Below are 18,512 nucleotides of genomic sequence, written 5' to 3' on the forward strand. Positions count from 1 at the left end.
GAGGACTGACGGCAGAATTTTCGTTGGGAAGTTTTTATGGTCACCACAGTCAGAGAGTCCGAGGCACACAGTAGGACAACGGTGAAGGGGTTTTTAATGCATTTGTAATTGCGATATATTTAATAGTTTTCTTCATTTTAATACCACGGTCCAGACTTTAAACCGTGACACAGAATCACTGTAAAGTGCAGCGATTATGTGTTTTGAGGGCAAATTCGCTGCTCATTGTCCTTTTAAACCTCAGTGTCTCTTTAAACCCGGCGGGGGGGGGGCGGCGCCGCTCTGATTGGTTGGTTTTAAAAGGCCAATGGGAAGGGCGGGATTTACGAATTGACCAATGGGCGAAGCAAGAACGCCGATCAGCCAATGGGAAGCCGCGGCCTCCAGGACCGGCGACCAATGGGAACCGCGTGCGGCCGGTGAGCCAATAGGAGGCCGGACACGCCGGGAGAGCGCGAGGCCCTGGCCAATGGGAGGGGGCGGGTCCCGGCGGCTCGGCCAATGGGCGGCTGGCGGCTGGAGCTCGGGGGCCCGGAGTAACCGCCGCCGCCATGGCCTCGCGCAGCCTGGTTTTCCTGCTGGACTCGCGGGGGGACGGCGCGGGCCCGGGCCTGGGCCTGGCCGCCCGCAGGAGCTGTCTCCGCCTCCTCACTCGCGCCGCCTGTGGCTTCGGCTTCCAGCGGGTCCGCTGGGGCTTCAGGCTGTTCCCCTCGGGGCCGGGCGGCTCCCGGGGCCCGGGCCTAGGCCGCGACTTCAGGGAGCTGCGGCCGAGTGACCTGCGGGGGCTGGAGGAGGCTCTGGGCCGCCAGGCGGAGGCCCGAGCCGCGGGGCCCAGCGGGGCGGCCGCCATCCAGGCGGCGCTGAGGGAAGCGCTGTCTGACTACCAGTGGGACCGGCCGGACCTGACCTCTCCCGCCAAGCGGGGCCGCGGGCGGCGGCGGGCGGCCGAGGAGGACGGGCAGCCCCGCGACTGCAAGGCGCTGTTCCTGTGCGCTCGCTGCCCGCACTCCAGGGCCGAGCTGCTCCGCTTCCTGGGCCCCGGACACTCGGAGCAGCCGCTGGCCGACAGCCTGCTGCCCCCCGGGCTCCGAGCCCTGCTCACCGGCCGCGGCATCGGCCTACACTGGCTCGACACCTCGCCGCCACCACAGGTACGGTACACCCTCCCGCCTCCTGCCCGACCAGAGCGAGCAGAGGGCAGCGCCTGGGCCCCCGGCTCCAGCCTGGCTCCGGGAATGCCCACCTGGAGGGGGGATTGGGATGCTTGGAATTCCCAGTTCTCTTTGACCGAGCCTTCAGCTCCCCTCTGGACTCTCTCCCCCCTCCTCGCTCCCTCCCTCCCCTCCCCTCACCCTGACCATTCCCCCCCTCCTCACTCCCTCCCTTCCCTCCCCTCCCCCTGACCATTCCCCCCCTCCTCGCTCCCTCCCTCCCCTCCCCTCACCCTGACCATTCCCCCCTCCTCGCTCCCTCCCTCCCCTCCCCTCACCCTGACCATTCCCCCCTCCTCGCTCCCTCCCTCCCCTCCCCTCACCCTGACCATTCCCCCCCTCCTCGCTCCCTCCCTCCCCTCCCCTCCCCCTGACCATTCCCCCCCTCCTCGCTCCCTCCCTTCCCTCCCCTCACCCTGACCATTCCCCCCCTCCTCGCTCCCTCCCTTCCCTCCCCCTGACCATTCCCCCCCTCCTCGCTCCCTCCCTTCCCTCCCCTCACCCTGACCATTCCCCCCCTCCTCACTCCCTCCCTCCCCTCCCCTCACCCTGATAAAGGTCCTGACTCCGGACCGAGCGACAGCAAACCGCGTCGACAGTCGCAGGAGCAGGAGGAGGCCATTCAGCCTCCGAAGCCTGTTCTGCCATTCCGTGAGACGTTGGCTGATCTGTGCGTTGGCGTGAAGTCCTGTAGCTCAGTGGTTAGAGCACTCGCTTTGCGAGTGAGAGACCTGAGTTCAATTCCAGGCAGAGGGCGAAACCTTGGGCAAGTTTCCTTACTCCACACAGAGCCTAATAATAATCCTCCAAAACCAAAAACAATAATAAATTGGTCATTTTCAATCTACGACTGTTTGTGGGACATTGCTGTGCGCAATTGGCTGCCGCGTTCGCCCACAAATATACAGTCAATTCACTTTACAGCATATTCTGTGAAGCGCTTTGGGACGTTGAGAAGACGTGAAAAGCGCTATATCAAATGCAAGGATTATTATTATTATTATTACTTCGACTCCGAATCATACCAGTCATCCACCCACTACAACTGCGTGCCAGTTGTCTCCGCGCCCCACCCCCACCTCACTCTCATCTGGTGCATCCAAAACAAGTGACTCGGTCACTCTTTGTTATTTTGATAGAAGAAGGTTCTTTGCGGATTGTAATCTGATGGCAATGTCGGTGATGTAATCCCACGTCCCTATATAAATAAAAGTGCATGTCAGAGATTAGTAGGCACTTTTGAGGGAATCCTTGCCTGACAATAAATCATTCCAGTTTTGCTGCTACTTTTGATAGCTGATTGTTTCCTTAATTGCACCAGCCAACTATTTTCCACATCATACTGACATTTGCCATTAATAAACTTTATCACTTGGTTATGTTGATCTTTCTCTGGAGGCCATGGTGTGTTGACTGGAGATTGCAATGAGACAATCAAGCACAAAAAGGGAATAAGGCCACAAACAATTGTATATTAAGTAGGGGTTGGATTGTGGGGTCGGAATTCCATTGTGGGGTTCAGACGGTGGCCGTAAACCAGTTAAATATAGCGGTAGACAAAACGACAAATAGCAAAATGATATGAAAAATTATCTTTATTCTTCCTCTTGAAGTTGTAGATGTTTGAAAGGACCGCTCTGGGGAATATTAAGCGCAGAGCATCTATAATACCCACGCAAACCTCAAAATGTGTGTGTATGAAGTGCAGCAGGTTTAAGGGAAACTTTTCAAATGGTAATCTCTGGCATCCTGATTTCTGCTGCCAACTTTCCAATATGCCAGGCTACAGGCAAATGCTGGGGGCACTGAGAAGAAGGACGATTGTGTATGCACTGCACTCATACAGTACATTGATGATGTGTATGTGTGTTTTATGAAAGGTTGTTTCTGTGACAGAATTACATCGCTCTCTTTCTTTGCAGTTCACTGGAGCTCCAGATCACATTGGCTACAGGATGATTTCTGAGGTGCTGCAGTTGGTTGGTGGGAATTTAATTCCATTTGCTGCTTTGCTGCAGCTCTCGTATGTTCCGGAGTGTGAAAGACTTCTGGAGGATCCTGGCTTCGGCAAACCAACTGTCCAGCAGGAGGAGGGTGCTGAGGATAAAGTGAGAGACAGGAAGGAATATATGGAGCAGAGGAGAGCGTTTGATGCTGTGTTTCCATTTGATTGTAGCATGAATTATTTCATGAGTGATGAGCGTTTGTACCGCTCCACATTCCCTGTTCAAGAAGGATTGCTTACAATCACACAAGGTACTTGTCCTCCACATGTTCCTGAGCATATTAAATGTGGTCGTGGTTAAGTTTGTGTACTGAATACTTCTATTCCATCAGAACAAGGGGATGTTTAATATGCTTCAGATTTGCATCGCTCCACTTTTGCCTATAGAACAGTCGCTACACTCAACAACATTAACCAGCAGAGAAAAAGCGCTCTTCCTCCAGGGACAGTGCCATGTACTGCAGAATGCCTGACTTACAATCTGTAACCTATTGATTGCTTTTATATAGGTTATTTTATTGTGTGGTTTGTGGTTGTGAACAGGAGACCAGAAGGAGAGCTGCAGTGTCACCTTAGAGCCTGTCTCCTCCAGTCAGAAGTACCTGCCAGGGCCAGTGAATATTGCAATCAGAGGAGCTGTGAAGGATTGGGATCCACCAAAGGCTAATCTGCTGTCTACACACTCCTGGATCTTACAGTGGCCTGAGTCAAGGCAAACTGCTGAGAGCAGCTTACTTCAACAGCTTTTACAGAAAATAACACATAATAGGATCTATTTGGTACGTAAATATTTATCATTTTAGGTATTTGTTGGATTGACCTATTGTGGTGCTTTTACAGCACAATTTAGTTATGCTTTACTCATTATGATTAATTACCGTCTGGACTGGTGTTTGTAAATGCAGTTGACACCTATTAAACCATGCAGCGTGGTACGTGGCAGAGAGAGATGGTAGTTCTCCAGTGTATGTGAAATACCTAGTATATCATAGCTGCTGGTGGGGAGTGGGAGAGAGAATCTATTATTCACATAATCTTGATCCTGTTGGCATTGTCCACCACAAATATATACAGTCAATTCACTTTACAGTATATTCTGTGAAGCGCTTTGAGATGCTTGGAAGACGTGAAAAGCGCTATATCAAATGCAAGGATTATTATTGTTTTGTTTTAATCCATGCTCTGATGGAGACGTGATAAGAAAGTCACGATGCCATGATGGGACCATATTCACTTTTGTCTCAATGTGTTTTCAGGTTACTGATGTGGCACTGGGTGATGGTCTGCCTCTGGGCACTGGGATTCTGTCTCCCCTGCTTGGAGGTGCAACGTTGCTCACACTGATCTGCTCCCAGCTAGCGGTGGAGTTTGAGGAGTGCTTTTCCCAGACAAAGGTTACTGAGAGTGTGCAAGGTGTGACCTCTGAGCTCTTAGGGGCTGTGGAGAGAGCGATAAACTTTCTTTCAGAGGTGCTCGAGGACACTTATGAGTCCAGTGAAGGTGAGGGAAACCCTTCAGTTCAAGCCGTTAATTAGTTATTCTCTTTCCTGCCATTTTATTACCAGTGTTTCTTTCTTGGCTTAGAGCACGGTTCATTCTTAGGCTAATGGGGCATTTTGATAATTTGTACAAATGGTGTGGTTTGATTTTCGACACTGACCTTCACACCTGAATGAGAATTCTGATCTGGGATAATGTTTATACAAGAGTGCTTGATCTGAAGTAACCTCATTCACACCTGGTTAGGAAGAAAAAGTTAAGATGCTTTAGATTAACTCAGCAAAAGGGTGTTCTGATTGTCGTGTTATCACAGCAATGCAGTCTGTGAACTTACCGGTGCTGAGTATAGCTGTGAAGGTTGTTGCAGTAAGAGTTTGGGAATTTGTGTATTTGAGGCTTTGTCCATTCCCTTCTTGTGGATTCAGGTTCTCTGGTTAAACTTGTGATGAGTGATGTGAGTACAGAATCTCATCCTACGAGGATGTTTAATGGACAGACCACCTGTACTCTGTACTCTCTGCTTCAATGTACAAAGGCAGAAAATAATACCGCAGCTCCGGGGCTGCGCTGCTTTAATGAAAGCCTTAACTTTCTGGAATGTTTGTGCCGCTACACGTTTTATAATTCTGAAGAATTAAGTTTAGTTAAGTCCTGGATGAGCATTTTCTGTTGCAGGTTATTGTGTATGTGCTGTGTCTTTAAGGCAGTTTCAATGGTCCCTAAGCCTGGGAGTGTACTTTGTCCACAGTGCCTTACACCACATCCAACTCTGGTTGTATTTAGCACCTTCTGAAGTTGTGTTCATTGTTCTTTATTATAAATTTCATGCTCTCCTTTGATGTCTTATTGTGATCCAACAGCCGCCAGGTAAGTAGACTGACGTTGAATGAGCTGCTTGCTGCGACGCTCTGTTAATTGCCGTCATTTATCACAAGTCATTGCTGCATCATTCCAATGTCTTTTGTGCTTGAAGCCCTGATGTGTTGATAAATAGTGGCGTGAAATGTTTCTGATACTGACAGTTAGCTTTCAGCACATTCACTTGTGGTATTTGATGGAGAAATGCTGCCTTTGGGGGATTGTCAGTGAACCAAACATTGATTGTGTGTCACCAACATATTTAACATATTTATGGGGTTGCAAACTGTTGCAGATTAATGCAGTGAGATCTGTCATCTGCATCTTTTGGCACTTTTGTCTGTATCTGCCATGATTTTCTAGATGTTGTAGTTTTTCAATAATAATGGCCGATTTCTGCTGAACCCAACAGTGCTATCTGCTTGTGAAGGTGTTGCTGTCCCACACTGGGTGCGGCAGGAGCTGGCTCAGGGCCCCCGGCACGGCGCTTGCTTTGCGGAATCCTGGTTCCCACTGTCTGAGCTGTCAGGAGCAAGCTCTGTTTTCATCGAGTCATTCAGGTAAGCTATAAGAGTAATGATGTGTTGCTGCCTTATCTTATCCAAGTGCATTAGATCTGCATTTCAAAGCCGTCAGAAAGAGCTTCAGAATTGCTTGTTGTGTTTGGGTCTAGATCAACGCTGACCACAGACGAGGCAGAGAACACAGAGCAGGAGCTGGCTCTCACCTCTCACTTAGCGGAAATGTACCAAAGACAAGCGGCTGAAGAGGCGGGAGCGGCAACTGAGTACGGAAGGAAAAAAAGTAAGTGGAGCAGAACTTGTTAGATCAGTATTACGGTATCTTTTTCTCTTTTCAATCTCAGCTTTTATCCTCTACATTTGACTTGATTTAACAACCTGCATTCCTTTGCCACAGCTGGCATCCCTCGCACACCTCTCAGGCAGAAGATGAAGTCTATGAGCCGCTCGCTGCAGATGTTAAACGTGGCCAGACTGAACGTAAAGGCACAGAAGTGCCAGCCGGAGGCGACCCCGCTTCCTGTCACCGAGCCAGCCAGGCACCAGGCCAAGAGGCGTCTGGAGGATAAGCGGGAAATAAAGAGGAGAGTAAAGAAGAGAACAATAGGCAAGTCTACACATAGACTGCTCACCAAAGCTTAGGTTGAAGGAGTGAGCGAGTGGTATTTTGACATTTACAATGGAGTGTTACCATTAATCTCGGGCTTTTGTCTATTTGCAACCATTGTAAATAATAACTCTGACACGTTTGTTCTGCAGATTTTAAAAATGATGAGGAGTTGATGTCCAGTTTGGAAGAAAATTACCAGAAACATGTAGTGGAGGAAGAGCTGTCACAGTTAAGCTTTGTTCAGAACACAGTCACTATCGTTCATACGTACCTCCAGTCTGGCAGTGCTGAACAGTTTGAGGTGCGACATTACTGTCCTGCTGATCTGCTAATCCTCCAGCAATTTAATTCTACATCTAATATTCTGTGGTTACACTGAAATGGTGTAATTATCCTGTCTTTTTTAACATGCACAATGTGGAGCTAACTTTATAACTGTTCTGATGCATTGCAAACCTTGTGTATTAAAGGCCAAGTGTATAAATCTGATTCAGACACATTTGCTGAAGACGAGTAAATCCATCCGGCAGCAGTATGGGAACCAGGAAAATAAGGACACAAAAGTCAGAGAGTGAGTAGGGGACTGCGGCGCCTCTGTACTTAGCTCTTACTGTTTATCTATCTTTATTACTACACTGACTGAGACAAACTACAAAAATTGCAGAGATGGTTGGTGTACCATTATCCCTTTCTGTAGCATAACCACTCGAATCTTTATTCAGCTTTTGTTTCCTTGTGTCAATACCAATATTTGTATTTGCTGCCGTTGTGTGATGTGCTGACTGTCTTGTCTGGTTTGTGGTAACCTCTTTGTTTTAAATAACCGTTTAATAAAAAGAATACATTGCTGTATATTTTAGGTTTGTTTTTGAACAAGCCAGAAATTAAACTATTTAGTTAGTAAAACTGGACTTAACTCAGTACTGAAGTTCATGTTAGACCTCATTACTCTTATTATAGCTGTCAACTCCAAGTGTTGCTGCGGTTAGAGATGTGCCAGCAATGCCCGTCACTGCAGAGCTCAGCTGGGGATCTGGTGGAAGAGGTGAGTCCAGCGCAGGACATGGGCAACAAAGCTCGACGATAGTCGTACATCAATGAAAGCTGCCATGTTGAAGTTAACGCTCTCTGACCATAGTCCGCTGTCAATCCTAAGTTAATGGACAAACCTGGGTTGCTTGAATTAAAGATCCTGATCTTTGGGCAAGTGGGATGTGACCTGAGCATTCACTGCATAGTATGTAAGTGTGAGGAAAACCCATATTTTGCTCAGCATTTCCCTTTTGACTTGGGAGAAATATTCAGTAAAAGGTTGTTTTTATTATGGGAGCATCTGGCTTTGCAGTAGCTTATAAACAAGTTATTGTACACAATCTGCAGGCTGGTCCAAGCAATCCTCCACATGTGTAACTTCATCTCCAATGCCCTTTACTGTTATCACAATGAATTACTTTCTGTGTTTTTTAAAAAAAACAAAGTTCAATGTGTGCAAGGCATCTGGCATCTGCCATTCTGCTCTGACTTGCTCTCTGACTACAGATGACCAATCTGCTGCGGATCATCTCTCTGACCAAAGACACCACATTCCTCGCAAAGTTTTTGGAGGAAGATATCTTAAGCACGTAAGTGAGCAGCTGTGGGAGTTGAGTAGAGCTCCTCGAACGATTGTCCAGTGATGGAGAGAGTGCGTGAGTGCGTGTGGAGGGACTTCAAACAGTGGCACCACAAGCAGGATTTAGCAGTTCATATCAGTGAATATTTAATTGATTTCTATTTCCCGCGTTCTGGTGTCTGGCAGTGTGTTTAAGCAGTGTGTGGACTTCTGCGTTTCTGCTGCAAATGTGGTTTTTACGATTTAATTAGATTAAACATTTGACAGCTGCGTTCTGTGTTTCAGGTATTTGCTTGTTCTGCCGCAGATATTGGGAGAGCTGTATTATGGGATGGGGCAGTCGGTCCCCGCGTGCTTAGCCTCCGTGCTTCCCGCAGATTTCTTCAGTGACGAGTCCATGTCCCAGGAATCGGAGTCCCCCAGTAACTTGCTGATGTCCTCCCTCCCTCTGGACACGGCCTGTACAGACGCCCCAGACACACAGCTGGACGAGCTGCGGACCCGGTCTTCCCGCAAAAGAAGGTGAGTTCATGTTGCTACGTCTCACTCCCAGAGGAAACAGCAATGATCTAAGGCTTCTTTATGCACTCGTGCCTTTGTTTGCTAAACAAAAGTATGAGCTAGAGACGCATGTGGGGATTGGCATATAAAATGTCTTGATTTCAAGTGGGAATCTGTGATGAAGGATCTGGAAGCACCTCCAGGAACTCCCTCTGACGTAACCTACATTTCGAAGCAGAATTCCTGTGAATCTGCATCCAGCTCCTGGTAGGAATCCCCATTGAGATTCCTTAACAAAGATATCACTTTATTTTGAAGGCGTTTGAAATTGTTATGTTTCGACCAGCCCTTCCTCCTCCAATATTATTTTCTTTCAGAAATAGAAATACTGAAATCGAGCCTGTCAGGACAGTGTGTTTGTCTGCCCAGAGTGTGTTGTTGGCATTGGTCCCAGGGGCTTCAGTGCATTACAGTTAACACTTTTGGGTCAAAAATGTAAATATCCTCTCTGTTTTGGGGTTTGCAAACCAATGTTGTTTTATTTCAGGAGCATCCCTCTCACCAGGCATCGGAGCATATCAGAGGTCTCGCATAATTTGCGGCAAATTCAGATGCCGAAGAAACCTCTGAGACTGGTAAGTTGGGGGCGAATGTGTGTCTTTAAATTTTCCAAACTGCTGAAGGATACCAGGATACTTGTAGCGTATTGGTTGGAACACTTGCCTTGCAAGCGAAAGGACCTAGGTTCAACTCCCGCGTGCGCTGAAACCTTAGGCAAATTTCCTCACTCCACACACCTCTGTTTACCTGACAGTAAGTCAGAACCCAGTTATTAGTCGATTAGGGGATCGCTTTTCCGGGGGTAATAATCCCTTCGAAAAAAACATAATTAAATAACAACAACAAGATTGCATTTGTATAGCGCCTTTCACGTCGGGAGTCGTATAATAAATTGGGCACTCAATCCACGATTGTTTGTGGACGCTGCTGTGAGTAATTGGCTGTCACTTTTCGGTCACAAATACACAGTCAGTTCACCTTACAGTATATTTTGTGAAGTGCTTTGAGACATCTCAAAGATGTTTTATCGACTTATTTTCTTGACCTCAAATAGAATGTTTCAAACCACCCCACTGGATGTAAAATCTATTAATAACCATATTCAGTATTTTTACGGGCCTTTTTTTGAACTGACTATTTTTGTTGTGTAATTGGGAATGATGTGTTATTGTTAACAGGAGAGTTTGCAGTCTCGCACTTTTGTGGTTGAGCAGCCACTGCCGCCCCCTCCAGTTCCGAACGAAACTCAAGGTGAGGCCTGCTGCTTTGGTGTTTAATCTGTGTTGACATGTAAAGTGTCAGAGTGGTTTGGATGTCAATTTAGACCTAGCATTGTCACCACGTGACGGGTTCTAGGTCCAGCTCTGGATCATACTCTTAGCAGATAAGTGGACTGGTTTAATTGAGCTATTTTGCTGCATTTTTGTTCAGAAACAATGTTGTGAGAATCACCTGTTTTTGCTAACAGTGTCTGTGTAAAACCATTAATAGTGGACTGGCCGACCGGGGGAGGGTCTGTTTGTCTTGAAACATTCTGTGCAATGACTAGCTATTATTTTGCCCACAAAATACACAGTCCCTCCACGTTACAGTATATCCTGTGATGCGCTTTGAGACGTCTCAACTACGTGATAAGGCACTGGATAAAATGAAAGGATTATTATTATTAATTAATGACTGCTTTACTCTTCAGAGGTAACGAAAGTCAGAAGAAATCTGTTTAATCAGGAAATGCTGTCCCCACGGAAAAAATCCAAGATGCGGAGAACACAATCTGTGTCAGCGGTGGAGGGAAGGAATCATCAGCACAGGAAGGAGAAAGCTAGTAACGGTAACCTTTCTTAATGTAGGAGCTAGGGCTGTTAACCAAGGCAGGCTGAAGCTGCTGAATATATATCCACTGACAGCTGGACAGAAGGTGTATATGAATACAACAGCAGTCGCTACTTCAACATTATAGAATCATAGAGAATCATAGAATTATACAGCACGTAAGGAGGCCGTTCGGTCTATCGTGTCAATGCCGGCTTTTTGAAAGAGCTGTCCAAATTAATCTCATTCCCCCGCACTCTCCACAATACTCTGCAGATTTATCCTCCCCAAATATATATCTACTTTTCTCTTGAAAGTTGTTATTGAATTATAGATGCTGTCATCAAATGAAAAGATAATTATCTCATGAGGGAAATTCATCCCATTTCTGAAGACATTGGCCTAGGATTGGTTAAGGAACCACTTGGTCTTTTAAGCTAGAGGGTTGACTGCTCCCAAGTGTTGGTTCTAAAGCCGGGAGCTCTCAATGTACTCTGCTTAAACCCGCTATACTGTCAGGTTTTACAGTTGATTCCCACCATTGGCGGGAGAGCCTTCAGCCACTCTGCCCCCAACCTCTAGAACTCCATCCCCCAATCACTCCGCTTCGCCCCCTCCTTAGCCTCCTTCAAGTCCCACCTCAAAACCCTCCTTCAAGTCCCACCTCAAAACCCTCCTCTTCGACCATGCCATCGGTGACCCCCTTCCCCTCCCCTCCCTTCTCCCCCCTGATCCCAGCTCGGGTCTGAAATGCTGTATACTGTCCAGCATCTTGAGATGTGTCCTCCCGATGTGAAAAGCGCTATACAAATGTAACTTTGCTGTTGTGTTATTGAGCTCAAGTCCAGAGAGGGAAGAGGGTATAAATAATTATTTATACTCTCCAATAATTATTGTTATGTTTTGTTTCTTAGTTCATCGTAAGTTACTGACAAAGAAGGTGTGTGAAACACCTCTCCACAAACAAGTGTCGCATCGGCTCCTGCACAGGCAGATACGAGGGAGGTGAGCAACCACGTTTAACACTGAAACCAAATTACTCAACCTATAGCCGTGACATTAATCCAGGAAGAGATGGATATCCTGTGTGAGAGTAACCTCAAGCAACTGTTCCTCTGCAGGTGTTCTGAGTCGGGCTCTGATATCAGTGTAGTGGAGGAATCACCGGAAAAATCTCTGTCTACTGGTGAGTCTGCTGATGGCTTCTGTACTGTTGTTGCTTGTTTCAGTTTCATCTGCCAATGTATTTTCCTTTAACATTTCTGGGGACTAAGATTTTTAAATGTGTTTTCCCCACATATACTTTGAGGCTGAAGTTTTTTCTGATGCCACCTGGCAACTGAAGTACAAAGTAGGATTCATCGAGTTACTGCAGATGTCAACCAAACACCTTCTTTACCACTGTGCTGAATTTACTGATTGTTTTTTTTCCATAGAACCCATCCTGCGGAGGAGCCCACGCTTCCAAAAGGCGTCTCTCACAAAGAGACATTCCATTTCCTTCTATGGCGGGTCACAGCCGACTCCTCACTCGGGAGCAGAATCGCGCACACAGGGTGCCGAGGAGCCGGGTAAAGGAGTTTGATAAACGCTGCTCATTCCTGCTTGCATATTTATAGGATCATATAAAATGATAGCACAGAAGGAGGCCAGGCATTGAGGAAATCAATTTTGGATTGTTTTTGTTGAAATAATTGATATAAAAAAATGTGTCTGTGGATTTGAGTGGGCATGTTATTATATACAGTGTCTAGCCATGTGTTAGTAGCCTGAAGCTGCACAGGTATACCTCTGTTTCCGGTGCATTACAGGCCAGAGGCTGGTGAAGTATCATCCTGCATGCAGAGCCAGCACACACTGTGATTGTTGTGAGACTTGTACTCACTCAATAAATTTCTCTTTGCAGGTGGCCGAACACTCCGCTCCCCACGCCCGCTCTTTGACTCTGACCTTGTGCCTCCACCGGGGAGGCAGAGGCTGTGGAGAAGCTGCTCAGGCTCCGATTCATGTCAGGTGCGATGGTACATCCATTCATGTTTGATTGTAAAGTTAATATGAGGAATGTTTTAAGAAGAAGAAAACATGTTGATGTGTTGCTCAAACAAAAAGTAGTGCTAGTCACTCTGTACGCTGTTCTAGGGTTATTTCATATGAATCTTACTCTACAATTTAAAGAGGATTTTCCTTTGCGTGAATACAAAGCGTGAAAGGGATTTAATGCTAAAATGCTACTGTTTCTCTGGCATCTACAGTGATTTGGTCATTGTGTCCAACATGTCTGACTGGGATGAGGAGTAGCCAGACATTGGAACTCCATTTTACTAACCTCTCTTTCATACTTTCAGCCTGCGAAAACACTGAAACAGCTGAGATCTCCACCAAGGAGCAAAACTCCTCAAAAATCCCCTCGCGCCCTTCACAATTCACCTTTAACTCCAGGCAAGAGTGTGAAAGCCTCAAAGAGCCCAATGGTAGGAAAGGTTCCAGTCCGACGACTAGATAAACGGACCTCATCTTGGGAAACGGGAAGTGATTGCCAATTTCAGGCTCCTCAACGAAGAGAGCACATAAATACAGCGGCAGCTCCTAACCGAAAGAATTCAGTATTGCAACTTGGGATCTGCTCCCCGTCTAGCGCTGGGGGAAACGAGCACGTCAGTCTGGCATCTCCTCACAAGGTCCATTTCCTGCCCAGGCGCAGCCTGCGCCTTGCCTCTCCGTGCAGAGACAGCTCTGCTGTAGATATCTCTGCTGTGTCTTCAGAGACACTGAATTTTGCTTCCCCTGTAAAAACACAGAGGAAAGGCAGATTTGTGCTCAGTAGTCCAGCGCCCAAATCAAAAGAGATACCCAGCTCTGTCTCAATGGACAGTTCATTGAGTATCAGTCCAGCAATGCTTTCTACATCAGTTAAAGCGGGCCAATGGAAATCCAAATTGCAAGTGTCTTCAACACCTCACATGCCAGCTAACAGTTTCACATCTCCACAAAAAAGACCCTGTACTCCCAGAACATTGCAGAGCAGCCCCGAGGAGCTTGGAGTTTCACCAGAACGGAAGGAGATGCTTCAAATATCGCATGGTGTTCACGTGAAGAGCCTCTGGAACATCAGTCCTCCATCACTTAGGAAACTCCAGGTCAGAACAAGATCCATGCTCATGAAAACCTCGTGTAAAGCTAATGCAGAATCTCCAAAGCAGGTCAACCCACCCCAAACTAGATCTTCATCTCGCATTACCCCGTCAGAGGCTGCTATAAAGACACCATCTAAATTTAATACAACTCCATCTCAGAGCTCAGTGAGGACACTCTCTATATTTACTGTTACACCTTCAAAAGATGCCCCTAGGCCACCGCGATGCATAACAACCCCTCCGCAGCTGAAAGCGCCAGTCAGGACCAGGTCTTGGTGTGAGGTGGCTTCATCTTCTGAGGCTGATGTGAGGACTTGGGACAGAGCCAGGCCAACAGCTCGGGCTCCGTTGAGGCCAAAAGTTAGAATGTCGGGAAGTGAGAAGCTTGTCGTATCTGTGCAAGCGCCAGTGACACCTGCAGCCTATACATCTTCCAGGTCAGAGCAAAGCTTAGTGACCTCGTTACACAGGAGATGTGGGAAGTGTAATGTACAGAGCTCTCAAGAGCCCTCTGCCACAAGTGAAGTGAAAGCCGAGGGAGCCAGTGGAATTGTGAAAGACTCGTGTTTTGGGAACGTTGTACCGGGAGAAACGGCTGCAGAAAGTCTTCATTGTGGTGAAACCAAGCCAACAGCTTGTAAACGTTGGCCAAAGGAGATGAGTGGTCGCTCAAAGCATCTGGGTAAGAGTTGCTTTCATGCCGCTTCAGTCCTGGACACTTCCTACTCTGGGTTACTTTCTCAGACGGCAGTGGGTGACCTGATGTCTGATGTCAGTTTGGTATCTGAGAGGTTGGATTCCTCGTCCCTGGCCAGCACAACAGACTCTGGGGCTGCCAGCTCTCAGGCTGAAGAGAGCAGCGACATCTTAGATGCACAACTGGCGCTGGATGAATGCGCTGACTTGCAAATCAGATTTACTGAACTGCTCAACACAGACACTTCCGATTCTGTGCCGTCTGCACATCCGCACACACATACCTCACCAACACCCTACGAGTTCCGCTGGACTCCAGACAGGAGGCAGAGACTGGCCGCAGCAATGCAACGCACATCCGAAGTCCCCAGGAAAATCCATCCTTCTCAAACCCCCATGGCACAACATTTGCTGCCGATCCCTACGTATAAGGTTGAGCTGGAGATGCAGGACTCGGGGCTTCCTAAACTCCGCTTCAAGAGGACCAATAGTGTGTGTGTCCCACAGGAGGAGAGCTCCGTCCCCAAAGACAGTGAGACTGGGTTCTGTGTGAGGAAGAGTGGCTGTCAGAGCCCCCCAGCTGATGGCACTCCAGGGTGTGCCAAGCATGCTGGCCATATATCACCGTCAATCTGTTTGCACTCTTCACACAGCACTCCAGCAAAGGCCACGCCAGGAAAAGGTGGCGTGCAAACCTTTATCTGCCAGTCCTACACTCCCACCCGATGCTCATCCACCACATCCTCCCCTTCACAAGCTGAGCCTGGCACTGTCCCGTGGACACCTTCACCCACGCAGAAATCCAAACCTTCCCAGACACCAGATGCCATCAAGAATTGGCCGCGAAAGAAGAAAGCTGCCCACACGCCATGGAGTGGGGATAAAGGAGAGTACATTGCTTCTGAGAATGACGTCGAGAGCCATTCAGAGCATTACAGCAACAAGACAATGCCTTTGGAGGAGATTGGCATGGAAGGAGTGAGCAGGTTACCAGACCAGTCTCCAGGTGCAGAACGAGAGTGGAGGTCTCAGGAAGGTTCTTCACAGAGCTTTGGCCTTCGGTCTAGAAAGCGTGGGCGATCATCTCCTGGAGGAGAGCTGGACAGGCCAGCCAAAACACAGCGGGTAGACCTCACTGCCGTCTCCTCTATGGACGTGGGGAGTGTGTTACAGGGAAAAGCCAAGGAGCACGGTGCCAACGCTCCCTTCCCCAAGCCGTTCCTGAGGCAGGGTTCAGGTGAAGAGGAGGATTTCTTCCATAGTCCAGGTTATTCTTGTGTTTTACTTAATTTGTTGGAGGATCTTAGTGTAGATCTGGTACATGTCCCTTAACAATAAGGTAGAGCGTGAGATCTGCCAGTGTGGCTATTGGCTCTGATGGAGAATGGCTGTCAAGCTTGAAAAGAGGTGACTCATGAGGGGGGCATTAAAGGTGTGTAAGATGCTAAATGTGATTGAGACAGTAAACCAGTAACTGAGCAAAATATATTTGTATGCTGGCATGGCGTAGTAGTAGCACTCTCGTCTATGAGTCAGAAACCTGTGGGTTCAAGCCCCACGTCGGGATTTGTATAGTCTAAGATGACACTGCAATACAGTACTGGGTGGGTGGGTGGGTGGGTGGGGGAGTGCAATGTTGGAGGTGCCATCCTTCAGATGAGACCAAGTCCCGTCTACTTGTTCAGGTGCAAGTTAAAGATCTCATGGTGCTATTCGGAAAGAGAAGGGCTCTTCACTGAGTTTCTCCCAGTGTCCTGGCCAACAATTCCCCCAAATAAAATTAGTCATTCACTCCATGGTTGTTTGTGGGACATTGCTGTGCACAGCTGGCTGCCGAGTTTTGGCCGCACAATATAGTAAAACAACAACAAAATTACATTTGCGTGGTGCATCATTGAAGTGCTTTGAGACATCTCAAAAGTGTGATGAGGCGCTATATCAAATGCAAGGATTATTATTATATTCTGGCCGCTTGCTCTCAGCCTGCTGACAGGGCAGTAATTGAAGTATGAGGCTTGCTATTGCATCAGTTATTAGTGAGGTGGGGAAACACTAACAGCAGTGGGGTGGAGGGTGTGGACCTGCTGAAATCCTATTGCATTGTTTCTCAGCTGTAACACCACCTGCCGGCAAAGTGAGAACGGGGCTGTCTGTCTCCAGCCTGCTGGCACTGACTCAGTCTCCAATGCTGTATCAAGGAAGAACATCTTCAGCCAAGAAAAGGTCCTGTGCACCAGGTAACTTGTAGCCTTTTTATCGTTCTTTATTCTTTGCGTTGCTGACTAACGTGTAGAGGCAAGGATCAAAAATTGAGGTACCAATTATTTTACGCTGAGCTGCACATCTGTTGCACTCCGGCCAGCTGTTACGCACTGGGTTAGCTGTGCTGGGTAACTGTCTGATGGTGTGTTTCTTGAAAGAGAGATTTTATCTGGGAATCTTTTGCAGATGGCACAGGTGAAGAGTCTGATCCTGAGAACTGTCCAGGGAGGAGACCAGCTCTGACGGACTGTGCTTCCCCTTTCACTGAAATCTCTGCACGTCGTTGTATCACCAAAACCTACTCTCGTAAGAAACTGCTCCACTGACCCTGATCCAAGTGCACAGCCACAATCACAGACACATTGGGTTTAATAGTGGGGGACATAAAGACGCTGGTTTAATGGGAGGATTCGAGGGGAGGCAACCGAAAGGGTGGGTTTGTTAAGTCAGGTGCTTTTGTGATGTTTGCATTCAATAGAAGTGGCCACGTCAAACCGCATGATGCTTGATTCCAGGGATCTCAATGCTGCGAAACAGCGTGCCTCATCTCACAAAATAACCCTGGACAATGACATTTCGAACTAATGGAGCCAAATGCAAATGTTGCACTGCACTGAATGATGTTTACATGCATTAAGGATCAAGTTCTGTTACTATTTAAAGTTTGTTTATTGTGGATGTGCTTTCATTGCTGACCCTTTTTTCCACTTACCTCTCCCTCCATCTTAAATCTTCATTGTGATCCTTTTGTATATTACAAGTAGACAGGTAACTAGTTTTAGATGTTAGGAATGACCTTATTGGGGGGTAAGAAAATAGTTTCCTGAACCAATGTTATCCACAATATTTAAATTTTTTTTTTAAAGTCTAAGGTTCTGAACGAGGGTCTCTGGTTCACTGTTGCCATTTATCACTAGTTTCGTGTTTTGCTTAAAATTTTGGACTTTATTTATTTCAATTAGGAAAAGCTGTGGGATTTGGAAGTGGCTGTCGAGTCTGAGATAGCACAATCACAGACACATAGCTATCCACACAACATAGCTTCAGAAACTGGGGATTTAGAACTCGAGTGCTTAACTAACCCATTAGGTTATGTACTTTTGGAGCACAGGCAGTGTTGACCTTTTCATTGATTCTGGTTTTTCAGATTTCTAGTGTGTAAAGTGCATCACAGGAAGCTGTACCCTGACTGCTTTTATCTGTTTTTAGACTCTTCCCAGTGTGTGTGGCAAACAATGCAGCCTGGTGTAATGAAGTTCTACTACTTAGAACAGACCTGTGTAATGATTTGCCTTTACTTCGTGTTGTACAGCAAATTGTGTATAAACAGATTTAATAAAAATGTGTTTGTAGGGAGACAGAATAGGTGTAAATGCTATTTAATGTTCTTAAAATGAAAATTGTTGGGATTTTACCATTATTTAGTACAATAATAAACAGAAGAACCTAATTGTGTTGTGTAGCACATTATGTATCCTCACGCACCCCATTTCCCCTCCACCATAAATTTCTAAAAATAACCGACTTCAAATGTGACCCTGTCATTGCCAACAGCCACAGTTGACAATAATGGTGCTGTTTCTTTTTACCCTCTGCCCCTTTCCCCATTAACATCCTTACTTTCCCAAGTATTTATCTCCCAGTTTACAATCCTCCGCGGAATTTTTTTCCCCATCTCTTAATTATTACAAGGACTGCAGTAATCTTAGAAGACAACATCAAAAGATTCA

General features: G+C 47.0%; 1 protein-coding gene across 1 annotated transcript; it reads left to right on the forward strand.

Annotated features, from left to right (window-relative positions):
* Positions 1 to 551: 551 nt before the first annotated feature.
* ticrr (TopBP1-interacting, checkpoint, and replication regulator) lies at positions 552 to 18,232 on the forward strand. The gene is made up of 22 exons (XM_042343128.1): positions 552 to 1,151; positions 3,134 to 3,467; positions 3,760 to 3,995; positions 4,473 to 4,716; positions 5,987 to 6,134; positions 6,248 to 6,378; positions 6,493 to 6,702; positions 6,855 to 7,006; positions 7,176 to 7,276; positions 7,666 to 7,750; positions 8,245 to 8,327; positions 8,603 to 8,839; positions 9,366 to 9,453; positions 10,057 to 10,129; positions 10,572 to 10,709; positions 11,605 to 11,695; positions 11,812 to 11,876; positions 12,127 to 12,261; positions 12,597 to 12,703; positions 13,036 to 15,787; positions 16,632 to 16,757; positions 16,969 to 18,232. Exons 1-22 carry the CDS (start codon positions 552 to 554, stop codon positions 17,106 to 17,108), a joined length of 6,276 nt encoding a protein of 2,091 aa, XP_042199062.1. The 3' UTR covers positions 17,109 to 18,232.
* Positions 18,233 to 18,512: the final 280 nt, after the last annotated feature.

Source organism: Callorhinchus milii, unplaced genomic scaffold, assembly GCF_018977255.1.
Source record: "Callorhinchus milii isolate IMCB2004 unplaced genomic scaffold, IMCB_Cmil_1.0 Scaffold22, whole genome shotgun sequence".
In the NCBI taxonomy this organism is placed as follows: Eukaryota; Metazoa; Chordata; class Chondrichthyes; order Chimaeriformes; family Callorhinchidae; genus Callorhinchus; species Callorhinchus milii.